Below are 25,044 nucleotides of genomic sequence, written 5' to 3'. Positions count from 1 at the left end.
AGTATCTGCAGCCCTATGTTCTAACTAGTGATATCAAGTCACCCGACGACATGACGAGATTGTGACGTCAGCCAATACACGCTCGAGGCAAGCCGCCCAACACACACTGCTCACCATAGATATTATTACGCTGAAACACCTATTTGTGTATGGAGACAATGAATAACGCCAGCATTTCACTAGCGTTATTTTCTCGAATGCTATTATCACTCCGGTAGTACGTCACAATGATGTCATATGACGTCATGTCGACCGGGCGACTACAACTCGTAAATTCTAACATAAGGCCCCTGTGGGTCTATTCCATACGCAAGGCGACATCGGTGGCTCTCGATGGTGGTTTAACATATTTATGTTTTGAGTTATTATAATTGTTACAATAAGTTAGCCGTAAAAACTGTCTATTCAGCCTTAAAAGATAACACAGTCAATAGAAAGGCTGTTAAAACACAGCATTTATTGACAGTTTAGACGGTTAACTTATTGTAACACTTAACCACCTTAATACATAAATATGATAAACTACCGTCGATAGCCGCCAATAACTGCCTTGTGTATATAATAGCTTAGCTGGAACGGGAGTGCGTATGAGTTACGACGCGCTAAATTATTAATAAATTCAAATTATATATGTCATACTTTTGCATTGTTTATTATCCTGTAACTCAATACCTCGTAAATTAAATGACAAAAAAACCTCAAAACATGTGCGTTGATCCTAATTTTAACCAAGAAATTTTCAGTAAAAATTTTAGCGCTCTAGAGCCCACCGTTTTGGATTCTATGTATCCTGAACAAACTTTGCGTCTAATAATCGTACAGATTATATCATAATTATTAGATTAAAATATATTTTTCAAATTTAATTCCATATATATTATTATACTTAATTGATAACGCCTTATCACGCATGTATAGCTATAATCACAAGATAAACATAAATATGAGATAAATCAACATACTTATATAAATTATGTAAATAGCTTTTTTCCAAGCAAATTAATTTTATTATTTTTATTAAAACGTAATACAGAATATGTGTTTAGAGAAGGTATATGAAACAGATTTAGTAAGCACTGTCAACCCAGAAGAGCGTTGTAAACTTCCCTCGACTCTTCCCGTCGACTAGACAGTTAAGTCAATCTTATTAAGTATTTAGAAAATCCTACAAATTGTATTTATATTTTTAAGTTCAGTTCAAAATTAATGTTTGCATTTTTACATTTCAATGAGGTCTGATGATACTTATCAGAAAATCAGCACAGGAGAGTTATGTCGCCACCAAGAATAAAGCTATCACAGGGAGAACTCGAAGGTCGAAACGCTGTTTCAACCAGTGGATTAGAATATTATTGTTTTCAAGGAATTCCTTATGCTAAACCACCGATAGGAGATCTCCGGTTTAAGGTTAGTTAAATTATTTATTTAATCGCAGGGCCGAAATGCTATTAGATTGGTTTACAATGATGGCAAAAATAAAAAAAATACTCAATCAAAATATGCAAATAAAAAAAAAAACTGTAATTTTACAACACAACTATTGGTACGCAGAATGTCATGCTCGGTAAAAGTTCAATTTTCATGGACAACTTTTGGGAAGAGGAGCTAAAATAAAGCTCTCAGTAGGTAATAGGAAATTAAAAATGGTTTTACTACTTCTTGAAAAATCCCTTGGCACGTTACCTGTCTATCACAAACATTTTTTAGTTTTTGGCACCTAAGCAGAAAACGGTTCGTCATTTTTGGCCTAGGTTCTACGACAAGGCCGACTATGTTCATGCAGTGGCACTGGTGCTAGTTATTGGTTATCGTCGAATGCAATGCGGTAACGTATTCGCAATAGGTAAATGAAGATGTTCGATTGCATATTTCGTTCAAATTATTACCATTTACTTATTTCAATATGCGATTGTGAATAATTTTAATTGAATATTCATAATATATTATTATTTTGAAATATTTCAGGATCCTCTGCCCGCTAGTGATTGGAATGGGGTGCTCCAAGCAACAAAGAACGCGGAAATATGTCCTCAAATTTCTTGCGATGGCACACGCTCCATTGTCGGTGACGAGGATTGTTTATATTTGAATGTTTACACGCCCATTAACCTCACAACAGAATCTGCATTACCTGTCATGGTTTGGATTCACGGAGGAGCTTATGTTGAAGGTTCTGGCAACGAAACTTCCTATGGCCCCGACTTTTTAATCGCGAAGAATATTATCTTGGTCACTATGAACTACCGTTTGTCAGCTTTTGGATTTTTGTGTCTTGATACGGGCAATGCAGGTCTCAAAGATCAAGCTCTGTCGCTCAAATGGGTCCATAACAATATAAAACAATTTGGGGGGAATACTAACAATGTCACTCTATGTGGTGAGAGTGCCGGTGCATCGTCTGTTATGTACTTATTTTTATCACCAATGACCCGTGGATTGATTCATAAAGCAATAATCCAATCTGGTTCGGCTCTCTGTCATTGGGCGCGGCAAACGAATCCAGTTGAAAGTGCTTTCAAACTAGCGAATATTTTAGGTTGTCAAACATCTGATACAGACGAACTATTAAAATTTTTACAGAAAGTGCCTATGATAAATCTTCTGAAAGCCAATTTTGCATGTTTAAGTAAACACGAAATGAAGCGATGCTATCCTTGTACTTTCATGCCAGTTATTGAAAAAGAGTTTAATAATGTGGTATCTATAATCAATGAAAACCCTGAGAATATTATCGCAACCAGAAAATATGAGAGTATTCCAATGATTATAGGATTCACACCGAATGAATCGATAATAGCATTTGAACAAATCAGACATGATATCAACAGAGTGAATGAAATTGTGGACGACTTTCAATATTTTATTCCACCAGATATGGAGATTTCATGGAATTCGGAAACATCATTAGAGATCGCTTCTAAAATAAAGAAATTTTACTTTAAAGACCAACCAATTGATCACAAAACCGCCAAACACGTTATAGATTTAATATCCGACTATGGAGTCATTCGCGCAGTGGAGAAAACTGTTGATCTTTTCGTGAAAACCTCAGAAACTCCTGTTTATTTTTGTAAGTTTTCATATTTGGGAAATTTGAATAAAAATAAAGAATCTTTGGAAAAAATGAATCTTAAGGAAGCCGGTCATGCTGATGGAAATAATTACATTTTTAGAAAAAAACGACATGACAATATCAATATCACACCTTCGGATGAATTAACGAGGAATCGTTTTATCCAATTGTGGACTGATTTTGCGAAATATGGGTAAGTTTATTAACCTTTTTCGTGTTTTTGAAGAATGTCTATCATTAGACTATCTTTTTCAGGGCTTTCCCATCATTAATCGAGGGTGCGGGGAGGGGAGAGCAATATGATGGATGAAATACATTAATAGTGAATTTCAGTGTCATCAGATAAAGCGACAATCATCAGACAAGGTCATACGTCATAACTTCTATCGACAAATTTCATATACTGGGAGCTAACGAGAATAGCTAGAGAGAGTCATATGCCCTAGCAACCTGTGAAAGGATTTCTCACTATAGAAGTATATAATATATATGACAATATATACCACGATACCTCTAGTGATCTTTTCACGATATTGGCTGTCTATCTTTCACGGAAAATGGCGCTATTTTTTTAAATTGTTTATTATGAATCTAGATATAATAATGCAATTTCAATTAACAATATTTTTTGTAGTGTTTCTTCAAAAATGGCTGCCATCTCTAGTAGGACTAGACCCTCTTGTTATGAGCAATCTCTTACCTTAAAATACGTGGCTATTATATAAAAAAAGATTTAATTAAATACGTTCGCCGATAAAGAATATTTTACCATATTATATTTTTTTACATGGCGAACATTTTGGTCGCATGATGGATATCTCATCATATAAACTTTTACAGCCTTTTTATGAATTCAGAAACCCTAAAAACATATGACACCCAACTAGAATTATTTAAGTAATTAAAATTTTATCGGGGAAGATTTAAAAACATTTTTTTGTAAGGATAAATTTCAGGTGGCTCCCCTCTCTAAAAGTGGATCATTGCTGTGTACAATAATTATGATGTATGCTAAGTTTGGTGCTCTCCTCAAGATTTCTTTTAACAACCGTTGCTTCCATAGCCAACTATTGGAGTTTATGAATTGATAGATGATGTGCATCGATGAAAAGCTCATTTATTTTCTCACTTCTATAGGATCTGTCGTATACTACACAATTGATCAGTTTTCGATCGTGAGTTTCAGAACCCATATTGGTATTCTCCTATATTCTTCATTTTTAGAAGATTAGTAAATGTCTACCCTTATATTATGATATGTTTTACAGTGTGATTTATATGTGGTTACATTGGAGTTTGGAGTTGTGGAGCATGTGTAGTTTTTAAAGATTAGAAATAATCATGTTAAGGTTCCAGTAATCAGGCAGAAGGTCATTTTTCCACCTTTTAAATAACAGGCTGTGTAAAGTCGACCGCAAACATTCTCGACCGTATTTCTCATACTATTATATATATGGTCTGGATGTATGTTTAATTAGGGTGATTGCACTTCTTGTTACGTTGTTTTTTTGTACTGTTGCCTGTTGAGTCACTGATGTTTGCGTCAACCGTTAGAAAAATATTGATTAAAACTGTTTGTTTAAATTTAAATTTTAAATTATGCATATTTCACATTTATTATGTTCACTTTTATTTATACACATTAAAATATGTTGACTAAATACCTGTTTGACAGTGTATTTTTTTATGAGATAGCTTCCTTGTATCTTAAGATTAATTGTAAATTAAAGTGTGTGGTATTTTTTTCAAACACTTTATTTTCTGATTGTCTTATCTTCTGCCTATATATATATTATATTTTTCTTCTTTTCTTTTGTCTTTGTAGCAATATTTTTATTGCTTTATTCTTTTCAATTATTGCTGTTTGATATTCTTCTACAAAAACTATTTGTTCCGTAATAAACTATTGATAAGTGATAATATAATCAAAAACTGAACAAATAACCTACCCATTCCTACCTACTATACAACCACATTAAAATTATAAAGACGACTTAAAATTTTCGTAATCAAGGTGAGGTTTTTTTACAAAAAAAAAACAGACGAAAATATTACGTTTAATCAGTCGGTTTTACTTTATTTGTTAGACAAAAAGTATGAAACCTTAGATTGAAATTATAAAAGTATCCGTTCTGCTAAGAAATCCTTCATGGACAATATAGCAACATGGTACCTATTGAACCATGGGCATGTCAAACGCTTCCCAGTACCCACTGCTAGCAAATGATCATTATTTAACTCGATGACTGAATGTTTTTTGTTTTAATTTTGAAGGAATCCTACGCCATCCGTGTCTGTGAACATTGAAACGATTTGGAAGCCAGTGACTGCTCATGAGAGAAATTGTATCGACATAACAGAGGAGTTGAAATTAACTGTGGATCCAAACGCCAACTCCATGAATTTCTGGAAAACATTGCATAGTTATATTAATGTCAAGTAACTTGCTTTAATGTGCTGTCATCACTCGATGTCCATCCGTCAAAGTAATTCTTCCCTTATAAAAAATATAAAAGCAATTAACACTACTCACGTTAAACGCTAAAATAATATGTTGTATTAATAAATAAAAATGGTGGATATGCCATTCTAAATGTAAAACGCAGGTAACATGTTTCTGTCTTGGTTTATTCATGGAAGAATTTACAAAATTATTGTGAAAATGTAAAATAATAACGAAACAAAGTTTAACAATATAATTTCTTATTGAGGAGTAGGTAGAAGAGGCTAATCAAATTCAATCAATTTTTTTGTTCTACGTTTGTCTTTGTAGATATACCTAACGTCACTCCCGAAAGAGGGACGAGGGTGCTTTAGGTACTCTCTTTTGATCGTTAGTGTGCACTTGCTGACATCGTCTGTCTGGGTTCTTCGGGGACATTTATTAACAAACATCGGAGGATTACAGAGAGAAGCGGAGTAATTTATTTACAATAACATAATGTACACGTTATATCGTAATAAAAATATTTTTAATATTGTAAATTTTTTGAACACGCCGGCAAACACCGCCGACGTGTTGAACGGGCAGACATTAACATCGTTCTTGTCTTTACAGAAAAATCTGCGAGCAAAAAAAAAAGAATGTTAACATGGCTGCGAAATGTATAGAGTCCGTCTCTCTCTATCTACAATCTGGGGTGCCTTATAAAATCTTAATATCAACTTAGACTAATATATAGTTTTTTATGCTGTGCCTCGTAGTCAAGCTTGCTCATATTTCTATGAGTCAGCTTGATAAAAATTCTGATTATTTATGTTTCTGGAGTAGATTTCCCTAACCTAAGGAATAACACATTTATTTGTGTCACTACATATTTTTATAAAAATATTTTATTTTATAAGAAATAATTTATTTTCAACATGTTAGGTACCTACTTGCAAAACAAATACGTGGTAAATAAATGAATGAGAATTTATAAAAATTACAAAGACTTTCATTTTACTTACCATTGAATTATCATTCTAGGGTAAAAATCGGGGAGCCAGGATAAATTAACCCAAGTGGGGTAAAAATCAAAATCACGGTGGAAATAAAGGCTAATCATATATTATATACTTACATAAAATTACAGAAAAAAATATTAATCAATCGAAGCGAACAGCTGCGATAGCTTTCAAATATGCACACGAAGAAGCAATAAAAATGCTAATACTCATGAACATAGAAACAAAGTACGAGGATTGTACATGAATTAAAGACCTTTATTATTTTAAAAATTATGAAAATTTTATTTTTGTAAAAAATCACACGAAATTTTAGGTACATATACCCACTATTTTTTGACGTAGTCCCCGTTACGATTGATGCACTTGATGAGCCGTGGCATCAGGTCCTTGATTCCCTTGTCGTAGAACTCCGGCACCGCCGTCCTCAAAAATGTTCTCACCTCTTCCTCCACGTCCTCGTCGGTCTCGAAGCGTTTTTCGGCCAAATGTTGCTTCAGGCGAAGAATAAGATGGAAATAACCCGGCGCCAGGTCATCAGCAGGATGACGGAGGACATCCCATTTGAATGAGTCCAAAAGGTTTCTGTTCTCTCAATTTCACTCAATCTCAATTTCTAAATGAGATTTTTATTAATTCTGTTTTGCTACCACTGGCGGCTCCCTCTTTAGGTCATTCGGTCATTGACCTGCCAAAATAAATACCTTACAATCGACATAATAATATTAATAATATGTGCAATGTCATATATAATAATATTAATAATAATCGGTGGATTTGAAATTATAGGGCGCGCGATATTGTGTCAACCCAGTCTATTGGGCTTTTTTTGTTTGGGCGATAATTCCCCGAACAAAAATATTGTGTTCGCCGGCAGTCTGAAAATTGACCCAAATTGAATATTTTTATAAAATTTTCTCTCTCGTTTCTCATACATAAGACAGAGATCGATATAACACAAAATACGAGATCGAAGCTTGTAACGGTGCGTGAATTACTGTAATATCGGCAATGCCCGAGTGTTTCTGAAAGATTTTTTCACCTAATTAAATGAAACAGAATGATAACACTGACTAGATAATTGGTCTCAAGACGCAACTGTGTATGCGGTTCGGATTCGTTGACAGGTTTTGACGAATGCCTTTGGTTATTTTAATAATATATAAGGAGTTTTTGGTGATTTATAACATTTTTGTGAAGCAGTTAGTACGCACGCAGTAGCAATTGAAGTCTGTGATACAATTATAATGGAAATGGAAGCACGATTTGCATCCAACGATCATCTCATTATATCCGATTTGTTCAATAAAGAAAATTACACTGATTTTAAAAATAATTTTCCCACACGTCAAGTAAATTTGGTAAAACTGTTAGAAGAAATAAACATAATCAAGTTAAAAAATGAATTATTGGTGTTTTATCAACGATATGATTTGCATGGCGCTATTAGTGCAGTTTCTCTTCTACATTTTTTACTCAGCAATAATTTCAACGAAACATTTTCCGAGTCGATCAAAGTTCTCCAATTTATTTGCGTCATACCAATGACAACAGTTGAAAGTGAAAGATGTTTTTCCACTCTCAAAAGAATAAAAACCTTTCTACGCAATAGGGCCAGGATAGACTGACCGCTCTTGCAATGCTCAGTATTGAAAAAAAATATGTGGGAAAAATAGACAATTTTTATAATCGTGTGATTGATGATTTTTCAAAAAGCAAAGAAAGGAAAGTGGACCTGATTTACAAAAAATTATAACGCGTTGTGTGCAATTTCGGTTAACGATGGGTTGGCGTTATGAAAAACGGACATTTTTTGAAGGGTTAGTAGGTACCGACCTATAACAATTTCTAGCACTTATTCTATAATGTATAAAAAGTCAATTTGCAATACGTCTTTTCAGTATACAACGAAAAGGCAAATTAAAATAATATATTCAAAATTGACCTGCTAGGTTTTTCCGGATTAAGCCGCCAATGTTTGCTACCATCTTTTTTTTTTAATTTCAGGAAATATTTGATTTTTTTGTGTTTTTTCAGTACATAACAGTGGCGACGGAGGCAGGCTGTTAAGATCCGAAATAAATAGTGCACACTAAGCTTTGCCAGGCAAACATATTTATTTTCATTAAACAAATACTTACAACAATATGTAGATAGTGTAATAATAGTGTGGATAATCCAAGCCATAGTAGATAATAGTCAAAAAATATTCGTTTATATAAAATATCTAAAATTATGCAATTAAATTTTTTAATTTTAATTTTTTTATCGATTATGGTTTGGTCTAGGCGGCAGGGCTTAATGAATTAAAAAAATAATTAACACCATATAATATTATATCCTTAATTCAACGAAAACAAATAAATAATATGACTGAAAAGTGTGCACTATTTTTGTAAGATCGCCAATAGCATATCTAAACTATTATGGCTTAATTTGGGCAGGCTTTAATTAAATTTTAAAAACTAACCAGCAGCATATGCAAATAGTTGTATTCTAAGTTCAATGAAAACAAATACCTAAGTATGACTGACAAAGTTTAGTGTGCACTATTTATGTCGAACCTTAAAAGCCTACCTCCATCCCTCACTACTATAAGACACTGTGACTATATTCTCAACAAAAATTTATTCAATAAACTATATTGATTTTGATGGTTGAATGTCACTTTTCACTGAGGGAGTAATATCGTTCTAAACAAATGTTATATTTTCAGGTAATTCATAAACGATCGAAAATTTTGATCACTTACAAATACATAAATTGACAGATAGGTAGGTACCTACTGATAAAAATTAATTTAATTGCCGTTTGTTAGTGTACAATCAGAACGAATCGCCGAAGTGATACAAACATTATATAATTGTACAATATAGGTACACAGAAACTGGAGAAAATCTATTTAAAGATTTTTGTTAAGAATATTTCTTTTACATTATTTATAGAAATAGGAACTTAAATCTTTTATTATTTTCATGTTTTTTTTTTCTTTTTTCCAAATCTTTAAATACAAATGGAGCAGACTAATGTTAACTATCTTGCTTTTATGTACATACCTATTAACCATTGTTAGATCGCTTTCGTAAACATTGAAGATAGCGTACCTGCCTGGGGCTGCAGTGATATTTCAATAACATTCAACATGTTTTATTAAAAAAAAGTCGATTATATAATATATAGGTATTAAATAAATTTCATATACAATCTTTTGCATGCCATAAGGTTAGCCACCGTTACCCTAAGTAATTATTCCGGTAACGCATTTTTTCTAGTACATGAGCGTGTTCTGCAAACAGGGAATTAAAAATTTTGAAGAGACTATAAGAGAACATAAAAATTGCAAAAAGTCGGAATGGAGGAGTAGATATATTACTGTTTTTCGTTTTTCATGACATTTAATACTAGATGATACAATGTTGTCACTCGTAAATAAATAGGGTCAAGAACGTATAACGGTTTTGGCAACGTTCCAATAAATATGCAGCGCATGCGCATAATATTTTTTTACGTTATGGATTTCAGTTGTTTTGATTTTTATCAGTGTTGACAGATGGTGGATTTTTTCTATTACATGGAAAATTTCGAATGCAGCAAATGAATTATTAATGGAATATTAATTATTCTCCTCAAGTAATAATCAAATTGTGGAAAGACGGAGCTTACTAAGATATTATCATTTGATTTTATTCTCAAATCGCACAATATATTCTAATATGTTTTAGAGGGTTGGAACGGACCCTTTTTTGAGTTGCTCCGCTCCAGCTCTGCTCCGGAACCTAATAGGTAGGTACTTGCTCCAGCTCCGTTCCGGGTAAAGTCAGGGTTTTTTAATAGGTACCTGTTATATGTTTATAAATGTTAAAAAAGTAAAAAAAATAAGAAAGTAGTTCTAAAATAAGGTTTATTATTCGTCATTTTCATTAGATATTATTAAACAAAATATCTGCGAACTTATTGAGTGAGGTTATTTATCACGTGGTAGTGTTGGCATATTTCAAATAATTCCAGTGTTGCAAAGTGTCAAATATAACATTTTCATTGGATTTTAGGACGAAAATTTAATATTAATAAAAAAAACATCCGGAGCAGTGGAGCACCACAACTGTTTGATACTCGGGCTCCGTCCATGCTCCGGGTAAAACCACATTGCTCCATTGCTCCGTACTCCTGCTCCGAGCTCCGCTCCAACGCTCTATATTTTTAGTGCAATTTATTAGTCAACTACGTAGGTACTTTTCAACAATATCCTGGCACGTGTTTCATATTTTTAATCAACGTTTCAGCAGCTTTTTTCAAATAAGTTAAAATATATCCTTAGGAAAACGTTGTGTTGTGAATTATTTAAACTTTTGGTGAAAGTGAAAATGTTGACTCTTCTTAGTCGAAATTCTAGAAAACGTATCTGGCAACACTGGCTTTGATTCAGTACGTCTGAATCCTATATACTGAGCGATGGGCTGACAGCAAAAATCTAACACAAGGCGCGACACCGGATATCCGTAAGCTGACGGTGAAACTATAAGTTATTGTACTGTGTAAGTATTTGTGTTAGTTTTCCTCGGTGTTTTTTAAGCATTTGTTTATTCTTATTCTGACGTTTCAAAAAATCCATCACTTTTTATGACGTTGTTGCAGTGTTACATATTCATTATTTTGTTGTATTTTTACCATTATTTAATATTATGCTGTATGCATCTAGTGACGCCCTTAGGCAAAGTGCCGCCCATAAGCAGACTTAGAATGCCGCCCCCGCCTATTTTTTGTTACAATTTTTCTGCAAATCGGTTAGGTAGTTATCTATTTAACTATTTTATTATTTATTTATTTTCGGCTACCTCAAACAGACAAATACATGAAAATTCGTTAAATTGACAAACACACAATCTACTGAGAATTAGATTATTTTCCATGTAACTTACTCTCAAACAGTGTTGGTTTTGTTTGCTCTGTTGCGCTGATAGGTTTAGATGTACCTAGGTACCCCTGTGAAAATTTTTCTTATGCGGCAAACCACTATTACAACATGTATTACAATACAACGTGTATTACATAATAGCATGTTGTCAGGTTTTTTTTTTGTTTCGATTATTCTTTAAAATTTAAGATGTTGATATTTTCTAATGAATCCATAACATCATTACTCATACTTCATGTAAAACCGCCAATGTTCTCAAAAGTTGTGATATTTGGATACGTTCCCTCATACTCCGTCTTTTATAATGTGCCGCCCCTATGAAATCATGACTTGCCTACCCCCACAGGTCGTCACTGTATGTATCGGTTTGTGTATTGGTTACTACGGGATCTATTCTATTGTTTATTGTCATGTTTCTTCTTCGTGCTCTGTATTTACGCACTGGAAACATAAACAATAGAATATCATCACGTTTATTAGGGAGACTTGATTCAATTAAATCACTAATAAACTAAACTGCACAAGCACACAATTATAATAGGGTACAGCACTAACATATTATTATTATACTGGCTGGTAACCATGGTTATTGGCCACCACCGAAATAAAGATTAATGAACCAAAATATTTAAAAAAAATCAATCGTTAGTTGTCATTTGCGTCTTGTTTTTAAATGTGGCCTTTTTTATAAAGACCAGCTATGAATAAAATAATCAAAACTTGTATTATTTTATCATATTGTTTGTATTGGGTTGTGATTTCGTAAATGGACAGATGGCGATTTATTTTAAAATAGTATAATGGTAAGTGATGAAAAACTTGAAGTCCCTCTGTCCGTGTTTTAAAATAGGTACCGTACGCATTATTGCAACAATCTTACTATTTGTTACTTACTAGGTACTTTACGGTGTTAATTGTAAATGTTTGGTGGAAAAATTGCATTATAAGCCACAATATAATATTATGTACTACGTATTCCATAATATTGCTAAGCTGACTTACATTATATTGTAAGTTAAGTATTTATGTCATAATATTCAATATATTGAATATTATATTATTTATATAAAGTGTGGGTATATTAACAAACTCCGATGTCCACAAATCAGTATTTGTGATAAACAATGTTTTTGTATTTCAAACATTGTTGGTATTAATACTATCGACCTAGGGTGCTTAAATCCAGTAGAATTTAAAGGTTGATTGTATCGTTAGTTTTTTTTTCTAAATCGTTTTATATTCTCCTTTTCTATTAAGACAACCATCTTTTTGCACAAACAGACACACGTACATTATACACAAAATAAATATATGTTTTTAGATATTATAAGATATCTTTGCACTTTGAAATGGACTGTTTTGTGATTAACCTTTAATTTTGTACTAATAATTAATTAACGCCGATATGTTTTCACTACAGTAGATAAATGATAATAATTATCTAAACACGCAATCTTTTCACAGAACGTACTGAGATAAATAAATTGTCCGCCACGGACTATTGCATAATATGCAGGTATAATCACAGCCTTATTTAAAAAAAATCATTACCTAGGTACTGACTGGGATATTAAAGAAAATAAAATAGTAGGTACTATTACATTATATCTATCTAATATATAAAAATCAATATTTGTTTGTTTGTTTGTTTGTTCGTATTTTATGCGCTGCCATACCGTTCATCCGATTGCGATAAAACTTTGTCAACTTATTGCCTGTCCCGTCGTATGCGTTCCTATACCATTCATCCGATTGTGATGAAATTTTCGTGAGTTGTTGTGTGCACACCCGGGAAGGTTTCTGAATTACTACAAACATCTTCTTCTTCTTCATTATATCTTCTTTTATTCGTATGGTTTCTATACTATTCACCCGATTGCGGTGAAAGCTTCGTCGGTTGTTGTGGTAACACCCGCAAAGGTGTCTGAATTAGCACAACTATCTTCTTCTTCTTCATCATGTCTTCTTTTATTCGTATGGTTCCTATACCATTCATCCGATTGCAATGAAACTTTCGTCAGTGGTTGTGCTCACGCCCGCAAAGGTTTCTGAATTAGTACACAATCTTCTTCTTCTTCTATTCGTATGCGTTCTTATACCATTCATCCGATTGCAATAAAACTTTGGTGAGTTGTCGTGCGCACGCCCGCGAAGATTTCTAAATTAGAAAATCATCTTCTTCTATTCTATATTCTTCTATTCGTATGCGTTCCTATACCATTCATCCGATTGCAATGAAAATTTGATCAAGTGTTGTGATCACGCCCGCAAAGGTTTCTGAATTGATACAACCATTTTCTTCTATTCTATCTTCTTCTATTCGTATGCGTTCTTATACCATTCATCCGATTGCGATGAAATTTTGACCAGTTGTGCGCACGCCCGCGAAGGTTTCTGTATTAGTACACAACCTTCTTCTTTTTATATTCGTATACGTTCCTATACCATTCATCCGATTGCAATGAAACTTTGGTGAGTTGTCGTGCGCACGCCCGCAAAGATTTTAGAATTAGAAAATCATCTTCTTCTTCTATTCGTATGCGCTCCTATACCATTCATCCGATTGCGATGAAACTTTTGTCAGTTGTTGTGCGCACAACTGCCAAGGTTTCTAAATTAGTATTATATAAAATACAAAGTTTGTTAGTTCTATCCAATTCTGAATTTTTTTTTCTACATATTAATACTATTAATAACGTTTACATATTTTGGATTCGATTTTAATTTAGTTTTCTTTTGTTTGACCTTTAGTCCTATTATAATTATTTTCATATTGCCATATTGTATTACACAGATATTTTAATATTAAAAAGATAATTATTTATTATTATTTTTTAAATATCTAAGATAAATGTATCCACGAAGTGACCCTGTGCGAAGCCGGGTACTTCAGCTTGTTAGGTATAAAAACGTTCCTAATTCTGTATTGAACAATCTGTTTCGTCAAACATAACCTTTTAATACAGATTTTAATAATTATTTGAGTTTGCAAGCTGAAAATTGGTCGCGGCGCACAGTTTTAATACCATTAAACTGTTTGATAGGTGCCTACCTAATATTCAACTGTTTCTGGCAGAAAAAATGGGATGCCTCCACCAAAGACATGTATACGTCATAATATATGTTTTTTTTTTCCAAATATCAATTAGCGAGTGGCGATAACCACTCTGATTCCGGACTATTTTACACCAGTCAATTCTCGACATAGTGGTTTCGCTGGCAGGCTCTATGAGCTTGATCTTGTTACCCGTTCAACATGTTCATTTGACGGAGAAATACAGGATGCAGGCCACATCTGGAATGTCCTAAAATGTGTACGGAAAGGGAAGAGTTGCTCAAGTCAGTTCAATAAGCAGTTGGGACCACCGGATCATCCAACCTGGTAGCCACAAAGTCCAATTTTGTTGCATTTAGAATATCTGCTTCTTCATGCTGTCAACGTGGAGATCTTTTACCTCAAATTGTTCGGCAGATTTGCATTAGCTTTTCGTATTTACTTCAATATGTTGCTTATATTATGTTCTCTTCTCTCCCGTGGGCACTGTTAACTTAAACTCATGTAAATTCAGTTTAAATACACGTGAATACATTCTCAGTCATAAACAATAATTATTGTGATTCGCATCTAAACGCAGCATTCCGTGATACACCTGATTAAGGGCGGGCGTGATTTGATGGAGTCATGAACTTCAATGTTTGAGAATTTGCCTGTAATAATGTGGTGACTAGGGAATCCAATCCCAAGCCAAAATTCTGATCCCGGGATTTCGGGATTACAATTTGACAATCCCGGGATCCCGGGACTGGTCCCTGGGCATTGATAAAATCGGTGAAAAATAAATCTAGTATAATTTATACTATTTAAGACATTTATTGTTAATATTGTATATCTACGTTCAATCTTGTAAATACTTAAGTTTAATGGAGTAAATAATATTGTAATATGAATAATAATGTGAATTTAATATGAGATTGCTGTTTCTGATAGTAAAGACTTAATGACTAGGTTAGCGCGATTTAAAATAGTAAAACAATTTTATTAATCATGGTGTACTTAAGGCCTCTCCGCTTCATAAATCTAATTAGTCAGCCAAATCTGAAACTGCCGTAAAACGTATGAGATCGTGGTGGAATTAGGTACTTTGTTAAAAGTGCGAAGCATTGTTTTTTTCCAATCTTTCTCATTTTTATTAATTTATGTGAAAAAATAAAATGAATCGGCAACTTACACATGGGTATAATAAATCAAACTTCATTCAAACGCAGTTTATTTCTAATGTAGTTATTTGTTATTAAAAGTATTTTTTTGTTGTTATATTTTCGTTTTTATTTTATTTTTCATGAAAATTGATAAAAAAATCAATCCCGAAAGATTCGGGATTATGTTTATCAATCCCGGGATTCACAGGTATTGACAGCTCGGGATTAGAATCCCTAGTGGTGACTGATTATTGTACCTATGACGTAAAGAACTTGAAAATAACCATAAAATTTATGTTTAAATCAGCTGATTTTGGATGACGAAATGAAAAATTGGGCTCAAGGTTCTTTCGCAACACGCATTAAGAAGAAAAAATGACAATCTTGTTTGATGAATAGGGCAGAGTCTGTTACTGGTGAATGAATAAACGTCTATCTATCTATATTAACATGCAAAATTTTACTCATGGCTTTTATCAGTTCTATGCGACATTTATTTTCAGAATCACCACCGCTACAAAGAATTTTCCAGGGTTTTTTCAAGGTGGTTTCATAGACCCTAGCCGAATTCAAATTAGCAACATCCAATGAGGGTAGACGAATTGTTTTCAATTATGCATTTTTTCAGCCAGCAAAAATTTCATTTGACTTAGCATCAAGTAGAGTAGTTTGCGTGCCATAGCCCTTAAAGAAACCTCGATAGTAAATGTGAGGTATCCATAAAGGCCGAAGCGTGAAAGACCTGACAGAGAAAGTAGGATGCCTCCACCAAGGGCAGGCTCACATATTTGATCTTTCCAAAATGTTCAATGGCGATTGGAGATAACCGATTTGGCTCCCGACCACTACACCAATAAATTTTTGACTGGCCACGGTGGATTCGCTGCCAAGTTCTTTGCGATTTGATTTATCATCCGAACAACATATCCACATGGTGGAGTACTACAGGATGTAGACCACATCCTCTGGGAATGTCCGAGAATGTGCTCCGAAAGGGAACAGATGCTAAAGTCGGTCCAACTAGCCGTTAGGCCCATCAGGCCGTCCGACTTGATAGCCAGAAAATCCAATTTAATTACTTAAAAAAATTGCGGCGTCTTATTGCGGACGTAAGACCTCTTAACATATTTTTTTATGTTCGTATTGTTTTAGGTTTTTTTGTACTAAGTATAGGTATATACCTATATTAATTAGAAGCATTTGTTTTTGATAGTTCACTATGGTCATCTCTCGCATAGGCGCTTTTATTATAAAGTCTCTGTAAACTCAGTCAAAGCACACTTTCCCAGGACATTCCCAGGCGCATAAAACTGCTGATGCTTCACACTAAACGTAGGACCTAGTGAAACGCTCTTGTGTGCGTGCCTGGGTATGTCGCAGGCGCAATACTTTGCGATAACTACCTACATTATGATGTAGTTACGCTTATTTTAATTTCCTATATGTGAATGTGGGTATGTAATAATCGTAATCATTATAAAACAGTAAACTCTTTTTTTTTACTTTTTTATCTGATATCAACAATGGTAGTAACTAACACAATCACTATTTATAATCATTAAATCAATCATAGTAGGTACCTAATAACCGCAACGAGCAGTTACTTTCGTACTACTAACTAGTTAGTTACGTGCATTATAATTTATAATGTACTTATAAACCATAATATGTAAGTGATTTGTTAAGGATGTGATTTACGTATTTTACCTATCCAACTACGAATATGATATAAACCGTGTCCGGAAACTTGTACCTATGCAGTTCGCCGTATCACACTTCACCGTGAAATGCTGTATTGGAAATATATGGCCGTATATTATTAAAGACCATCCAACCTCTTTGGGTCGTATAGTAAGTACTGGCATAAAATGCATGTGTACATAAAACACGGTTCTTGTCGGTTTACACTTTACAGTTTAAAGAAAGCCAGTAGCAAACAAATTTTGAAAATAGCCGATAGGTACTGGATTAATTGTTAGGTTAGGCTTTCATTATTGATTTTTGCCAAAATCAACAACCTATGCAAATTGAATTAATGTTCATATTGAATCTAATAAAATTGGAGACCGTACGGTCATCTTTTTCAGATAAGAAAGCTCACGGCGAATTGTACCACGGTGAGATGTTTTACGTACAATTTACATGTAACCAATATAAACATGGAGGTACGAAGACGAGATTAGTTGACGTTTTAAACAGCGCTCGAAATGGAATATTTTACGAACCGGAGCGCTCGATAATTTTACGAAAATACCAACTATATTATACTATACTACATTAATTGTAAATATGATTTATGAAAATAAGTGTTATTTTTTTATTAAGTAGGTATATGAAATATCTAGCTAATACGGTCAAATTAATATTTCCACGAGACGGAGCGATACTTTTGTGGATTTTATGAACCGGAACGGCGCTCCGGTGCGTTCCGGTCCATTTCGAGCCCTGGTTTTAAACAAGATTGGTAGCATAATCAATCTTCCCTCTAAATGTTCTATTGCGTAAGCAGTACATTTGAAATGTGGTGCTACGCCGGGTGCTTCAATTTCTTTGATGGAGCTCAAAACAAATCAATCATGATTCAGGAGTTGGAAATTAAGAAACGGTTCTCGATTATGTGCCTGATGTGGGAGAGCCGAAACAGGGGGAGCATCACAACGCTGTAACGAGATAGTAAAGGTGATAGACGATAGCTGCAATACACAGCTAACGAAGAGTTCATAATTTTATTTATGATGACAGCATTTCAGGACAGTCAACTACAATTTTAGCGATAAAACTATGATAAGAATAGATCGATAATAAATTGTAATAAGGCGTACGTTGACCTGAGGCTTTAAGACAGCCAGTTATTGAATTTACTATTACTTCAAATAGGTAGTCATAGTACCTAGTAATATCCTACAATACAAACAATCTGGCTCAAAGAGTGAGAAATGATATTTTGTTTTCAGACTTTTGAACGCGTGCATAATGGCTTCTCCTAGAGTGAAACTGGAGCAAGGGGAGTTGGAAGGTCGAATAGCCGTGTCACCTGGTGGGCAAACGTATTACTGTTTCCAAGGTATACCTTACGCGAAGCCACCTGTAGGGGAATTAAGGTTTAAGGTGAATACCCAAAATGCATTTTAAATAATCATTTAAGTCAGGGGGGGAAAACTGCAGCCCGCGGGCCGCATGTGGCCCGCCGGGTATTTTTTTGCGGCCCGCCATCATTAATTGTACTTCTGATTACGAATAACTTTTTTATATATTTTTAAAAAAATATTGACAATAGATTAAAATTTGAAGAATTTGTTGTTTCGTGAATGTATTATCTAAGTACAGCTTCCTTGCGTCTCGTCTCACACTATGTAACCACTATTTTCTACGTTGAACATCGTGACATATTTAAATACTTTTAACTCCGCGTTGCAAGGAAAAAAATATATGCATATATAAAATATACCCATAACATGGTAAAAAGTTTGAATGGATTTCAATTAAAACTCAAGTTATTCCTTCGACAAATATCGAATAACGACGTGGACCACTTTCCAACTTTGAAGTTGCTGAATATATCAGAATATAAATTTGAAGAATATGGTAAAATTATTAAAGCTCTGAATGACGATTTTTCACAAAGATTTGGTGACTTCCGAAAAATTGAGACAAGTTTAGCAATAGTACGCGATCCATTTTCAATAGGTATATATTGATAGTGTACCGACAGAGCTATAACTTGAGATTATTGATCTGCAGTGTGACACTGATTTAAGAGAATTGCATCGTTGTGAAGAAATCTCCAAATTTTACAATGCCCTTAATTCAGACAAATTCGACCAACTTAAAGATTATGCAAGAAAAATGTTCGTTAATTTTAGATCAACCTATATATGTGAACAAACATTTTCGATCATGAACCTCAATAAAAATTCTTTACGATCAAATATCTCCAATGCCCATTTACAAGCAGTTTTGAGAATATCAAGTACAAAATTAACACCTGAATTTAAAAAAAATTAAAAAATGAACAAGTTTCATTCTTCTCATTAATTTTTTTGTAATGTTTATTTTTCGTGATAATAAATAGTGTATCTAAAAATGGTATTTTACTTGCGGCCCGCCGCTCATTTTAAATTCTTGAATTTGGCCCTCCATCCAAAAAGTTTGCCCACCCCTGATTTAAGTGAATGTTTTTTTATGGACCTTCGCTTAAAGTTTTGTGGAAATAGCCATGATGAAATCATCAATTTTCCCCGAATGTTTAGGAATATGAATCGATTTCAGGTCCTATAGATAGCGAGTTTATCCAGTCATAATATGCCCGTTAGGCCCTCCTCCCACGGCGCAACTGAAATCTGGTGGAACTGGTTGGTGATGGTACTCATAAACTGACCAATGTGATGATTCGCACACGGCGCTACTGAAACCACTTGAAATAATAATCACATAACCTCAAACTGTCAAACTGGACCATCAGCCGTTTTGTACAAAAACCAACAACACGCGCGCTGCCGCGTTTACTTGAATAAAATTAGGTTATTTCAATTTTGCTTGTCTTGTACTTTTGACGTCTTGGGTTGTAAATGGTTTTTATATCATGACACTTGTTCGCAGTGCTACCAATTTTGGTAAGAAAATAAGATTTTTAACCGAATCTAATGATGTTGGTACCACTGTTTTACGGTGACTGGAAACTTGAGAGACCGCGCGACTAGCATGTCGCATCTCTTCGCGACCGTTTTGAAGCCGACAGATTCCAGTCTCGCCGTCAGCGAGCCGCCATTGAAATACATTAGCTAGATACTGGCTGGAATTTTAGTTTCAGTTCCGACGGACATAAGTTGCGCCGTGGGAGGATGGCCTAACTCGAAGGGACAAAGCCCACCAAACGCGGCGGATCGGGGCGCTCACTAGGTAGTAGCGTGAAGCGTGAATACAACCGAAATGACACTCCTTCCACCCGCGCATTACCCTTCACCTATGTAATAAGGAACGCGAGAAGCACAAAATAATTATTAATATCAGCGCCTCTCATAACAAAGCAATAAAAATATTATTTTATTTCTTAGCCGCTTGTAATTCATATTCACGATGACATAATTCTACTAGCAATATATCGCATACCCAGCAACTAAACAATGACTTTATTGTTATTAAAAGAATTCCAAGGCGCCCGTCTATCGACAACACTTCCAGAAGCGGATAAATAAAAAAGCGCGCGCCCCTTGTCGCCGCTTTAACATATTTGAATATGTAGTATTTTCGTTAATTCGTCCCGCTGAGAAAAGCCCGCCAAACAACGCGTGTGCCTCTACCTATGTGCTTTGAATTATGGGGCAGGCGGGCGCAGCGCTTCGTCAAAACCAGTGTACTCTGCCGTATTACGTTGTATTTTCGATGATTCACCGCGCCACATGTGAAATTTTGCGCGAGCGCCCCACTCGCTGAGTTATGTGGGTTTCACGCCTAAAAGTGACTTAATATATTAAAAGTCATATATTATAAAAAAATGATTACATATTTATTACAGGATCCGATCCCTGCTGATAAGTGGAATGGAGTACTGAACGCAACTGGCGATGGAAATAAATGCCCGCAAATCTCGTATGAGAATCATGGAGATTTTGAAGGAAACGAAGACTGCCTGTATCTAAATGTTTATACACCTGAACTCAGCTCTTCTGCTAAATTACCTGTTATGCTTTGGATTCATGGTGGGGCCTTTGTCGGCGGATGCGGAGGCATCGAATTTTTCGGACCTGACTTTATTATAGAAAAGAATGTTATTTTGGTGACGATTAACTATCGCCTGGCAGCTCTGGGATTTTTATGTCTCGAGAATGAAGAAGTTCCTGGAAACGCTGGCTTAAAAGATCAAGTGCTGTCTCTCAGATGGGTTCATGATAATATCCACGATTTCGGAGGTGATTCGAAGAATGTTTCTATTTACAGTGAAAGTGCTGGAGCAGCATCAGCTATGTTCTTAGTTTTATCACCAATGACTCGAGGATTGAAGCACAGGGCATTTGTACAATCCGGTTCAGCCCTTTGTTATTGGGCACGTCGAACGACACCTCTGGAGAATGCTATAGAGTTAGCAAATGCTTTGGGGTTCAAATCAGCTGACCAAAATGGATTACTAAAATTCTTACAAAAAGTACCAGTCGAAGATATTATAAAGGGTGCATTTACTATTTTTAGAGATGAAGATAAGAAGAAATTCTTTACGTCCCCGTTTCTTCCCGTGGTTGAAAAGAATTTTCCCGGCGTGGAATCCCTTATAAACGTCAGCCCTAAAAGAATCATAATGTCAGGAGATTTTGAAAGTATTCCAATTGTTATAGGATTCTCGGCGAAAGAATCTGTTTTTCTTTTCGCTCAAGTTAATCACGACGTATATCGAGTCAGCGAAATGATCAGTGATTTCCAGAATTATGTACCGCCTGAAATGAAATTAGAATGGGATTCCGAAAAGTCGTTGAATGTCGCTTCTCAAATAAGAAAATTCTACTTTGGCGACAATGTCATAAATCATGAAACTGCTGAAAATGCTGTAGACTTACTTTCTGACGTTATATTTATCCGAGGATTAGATTTTACCGTCGACCTTTTATCAAAACATTCCACTGCGCCAGTATATTACTTCAAATTTTCGTATCTGGGAAATTTAAATCATAACAAAACGTTTTTAGAGAAAATGAGAATTTCAAAGGCTGGTCACTGTGATGAAAATGATTATATTTTCAAAAGGGAATGCCACGATAAAGTTGAATTGAAGCCTTGTGATGAATTGATGAGGAGACGATTAGTACAGATGTGGACAGATTTTTCAAAATATGGGTATGTTTAATTTTAATATTTTGTTAAATTATTCACGCAATGTAAACGTGCCAATGGATGCATATATACTCTGTTGACATTTATTACCCACATATGAGGGCGTTTCCAATTATTAAAAAAAAAGTTTAATATTTTTTTTTCTTGATGAGGTGGAGGACGGGAATTATTCGTTATTTGAATATAATGTAATGCAGCAACGTTATGTAATATACGTTCCCTGGCGTTAAGGGGACGCTCTATAGAATTGCCCTTGAGAATTGAAAATATGATTTTTTTACATGTGGTCCGGAATTGTTGCTCTACTGGTAATATTCAAAGGTCGCCGACAATGCTTTGGTCTAAAGTTAATAATGATCTCTTATACAATTTAAATCATAACACTGTCAAAGTGTATAAAATATGGGGTGACCAAAAAATGATATATTCTAATATACGTAAATGTTACTAAATTCAATTTGTTAATCAGCTGTTTGGTGGAAAATATTGCAACCAATATGATGGATAGCCACGATATAAACTTAATAATAATATATTAATAACGTTTTAATCTGAAATTGTCCGAGAGCTAAACATACGAAGGATGTTGAAATACATATCTACCTACATTTTTCTTTCATGTGCTATCCAAAAAACATTATTATTGAATAGTATTTATTTTGAATGTGTAAGACCTATTACATAATTATTTTAAAAAAATAGGTACATATTGTTTAATTCTAATGCATATTTAAAAAAAAATTAATATAGTGATTTCTGTTTATTATAAAAAGAAAGTGACTTTTTATTAAAAGAAATGAAAATATAATTAATTATATTTTCATTTCTTTTAAAATGGAATTCTACCAAGTAAATGCTAACTCAAGTAATGACTTTTTATTAATTACCCGATTAGTTTAATTAATTTAGTCTGACACTTTTACAAACAAGTAACGCAATTTTACTTTTAATTAGTAGGTACAATAATTATTGTATTTTGTTGGTAAGTAAAGCCAATGCAAGAAATAATTTATACTTATAAAAAATTATTATTAACGTGGTCACCCACAGATTATATTTTATTCAAAGCTAGCGGATCGCAGAGAACAAAACAAAAAAAAACTGCCGACTTTATCGAATCACCCAGGGCTCTCGAAGACGTCTTACTTGTTTTTATGATAAATTGTTTTTAATTGTGTGCAATTTGGCGGAAAAATATAATATATACAGTTGCTTACCATTCGGTTATCCAATGAGCTGCAGTGGCGCACCAAGGGGGGGGGGGGGCAGGGGGGGCCCTGGCACCCCCCAAAATAAAAATTATCAGAATGTAATTCTCCAGCACCCTTTTTAGAAAAATTTCGCATACATTTTATGTTTGAAGATAATAATACTAATAATAATAATGATTATTCATTCGACCGAGAATTGTAATTAATAATAATTGCGTTTCTTAAAATAAATCCCCGATGGTTAGAGGTTTTTGAGGTTAGACTGAATTAAAATGACGTCCTTTCAACGCTGAGGTTTATTTCTGACTATGAATGACCTTGTCCTGTTCAGCGAGTCTTAATGCTTCCTTTAGAATGTGCGCCCACTACAACGTCTTACCATTGGACTTGACCCCGCTATACAGCGTTACCCAATGGTCAGATGTTGTAGTGGGCGCGCGTTCTAAAGGAAGCATTTTAACGTCAGTGAACGTATATTACATAACATAATTCAAATAATTTTATACCCGTTTAACATAATCGAGAATAAAGTACGTAATAAATTTACATAACATGATTATTGCCTTAAATAGTCAGTTTAATGGGTCTCGACCACTGATGAATAATTATTCACAGCTGTTAACTATGTAGGTGCACAGAAAAATATTGAGTATTTTGCTTTATTTTTACAGGAACCCAACACCTTCATTGTCCACGTTAATAACAACCGAATGGAAACCAGTAACTGCTGAAATCAAAAATTATTTAGATATTGGCAATAAAATAACAGTTGGCGTTAACCCCAACTCAGAATCCTTAGATTTCTGGAAATCGTTGAAAAATACTGTACCATGATGGCTGACAGATCCGCATTAATTGGGCTTGGGTTAATACATGTTGGGGTTTTCAAAAACAATTTACTTCTTAAGAAATTAAATGAAAGGATTTTTTTCTAAATATATTCGCAAAATGATCATTTCATAAAAAAAACATATACCTAGGTACCTAAACAATATTTTAGGTTTTAATTCGTGACAATATGGAAAATGACTTATGGGAATGCTTGGCAAGAGCTACACACCTATAAATATTGGCCCCCTATGCAAAATTATGTAAGCCCCCCTCAGTGTTTAATACAAAACATTCAAAATAAAAGTTGAGTTCTTTTTTAGCTCTTCCTTCCAAAATTTTCTGTCCAAAAATTTCCGTGCGACTTTTTAAAATCTATCTATTTTGTGAATGCTATACTATTATAAAATAGAAAGTCAGCCTGAGATTGAGGACCCATTGTACAGCTGTGCCCCAATGTTATTCATACTCTTGCAGTGAGGTAGCTAGGCCACTGCCAGACAATTTATGAGTTACTTATTATTGTAAGTATATTGAGAAAAATCTCA

At 34.2% G+C, this 25,044-nt stretch overlaps 2 protein-coding genes across 3 annotated transcripts; both read left to right on the top strand.

The window, feature by feature from the left end:
- Window positions 1-1,036: 1,036 nt before the first annotated feature.
- Window positions 1,037-6,145, top strand: LOC147066237 (carboxylic ester hydrolase-like). 2 transcript variants are annotated; one of them, XM_085955195.1, is made up of 4 exons: window positions 1,050-1,132; window positions 1,253-1,407; window positions 1,966-3,266; window positions 5,348-6,145. In XM_085955195.1, exons 2-4 carry the CDS (start codon window positions 1,273-1,275, stop codon window positions 5,514-5,516), a joined length of 1,605 nt encoding a protein of 534 aa, XP_085811321.1. In that variant the 5' UTR covers window positions 1,050-1,132; window positions 1,253-1,272; the 3' UTR covers window positions 5,517-6,145. The 2 variants fall into 2 exon arrangements, with proteins under 2 accessions (XP_085811320.1, XP_085811321.1); XM_085955194.1 differs by having other exon boundaries at window positions 1,037-1,407.
- Window positions 6,146-10,906: 4,761 nt separating this feature from the next.
- LOC147066236 (juvenile hormone esterase-like) lies at window positions 10,907-24,793 on the top strand. The gene is made up of 4 exons (XM_085955247.1): window positions 10,907-11,055; window positions 18,590-18,743; window positions 21,151-22,460; window positions 24,340-24,793. The coding sequence occupies exons 2-4, from the start codon at window positions 18,609-18,611 to the stop codon at window positions 24,500-24,502; spliced, it is 1,608 nt and encodes a 535-aa protein (XP_085811373.1). The 5' UTR covers window positions 10,907-11,055; window positions 18,590-18,608; the 3' UTR covers window positions 24,503-24,793.
- The last annotated feature ends 251 nt before the right edge of the window (window positions 24,794-25,044 follow it).

The sequence above is a fragment of the Rhyacophila brunnea genome, unplaced genomic scaffold (assembly GCF_057557595.1).
Source record: "Rhyacophila brunnea isolate RB1 unplaced genomic scaffold, BYU_Rbru_1.0 scaffold_5, whole genome shotgun sequence".
Taxonomy (NCBI): Eukaryota; Metazoa; Arthropoda; class Insecta; order Trichoptera; family Rhyacophilidae; genus Rhyacophila; species Rhyacophila brunnea.
The sequence above is the reverse complement of the archived record's forward strand: the minus strand, read 5'-3'. Positions and strand labels throughout refer to the sequence as shown.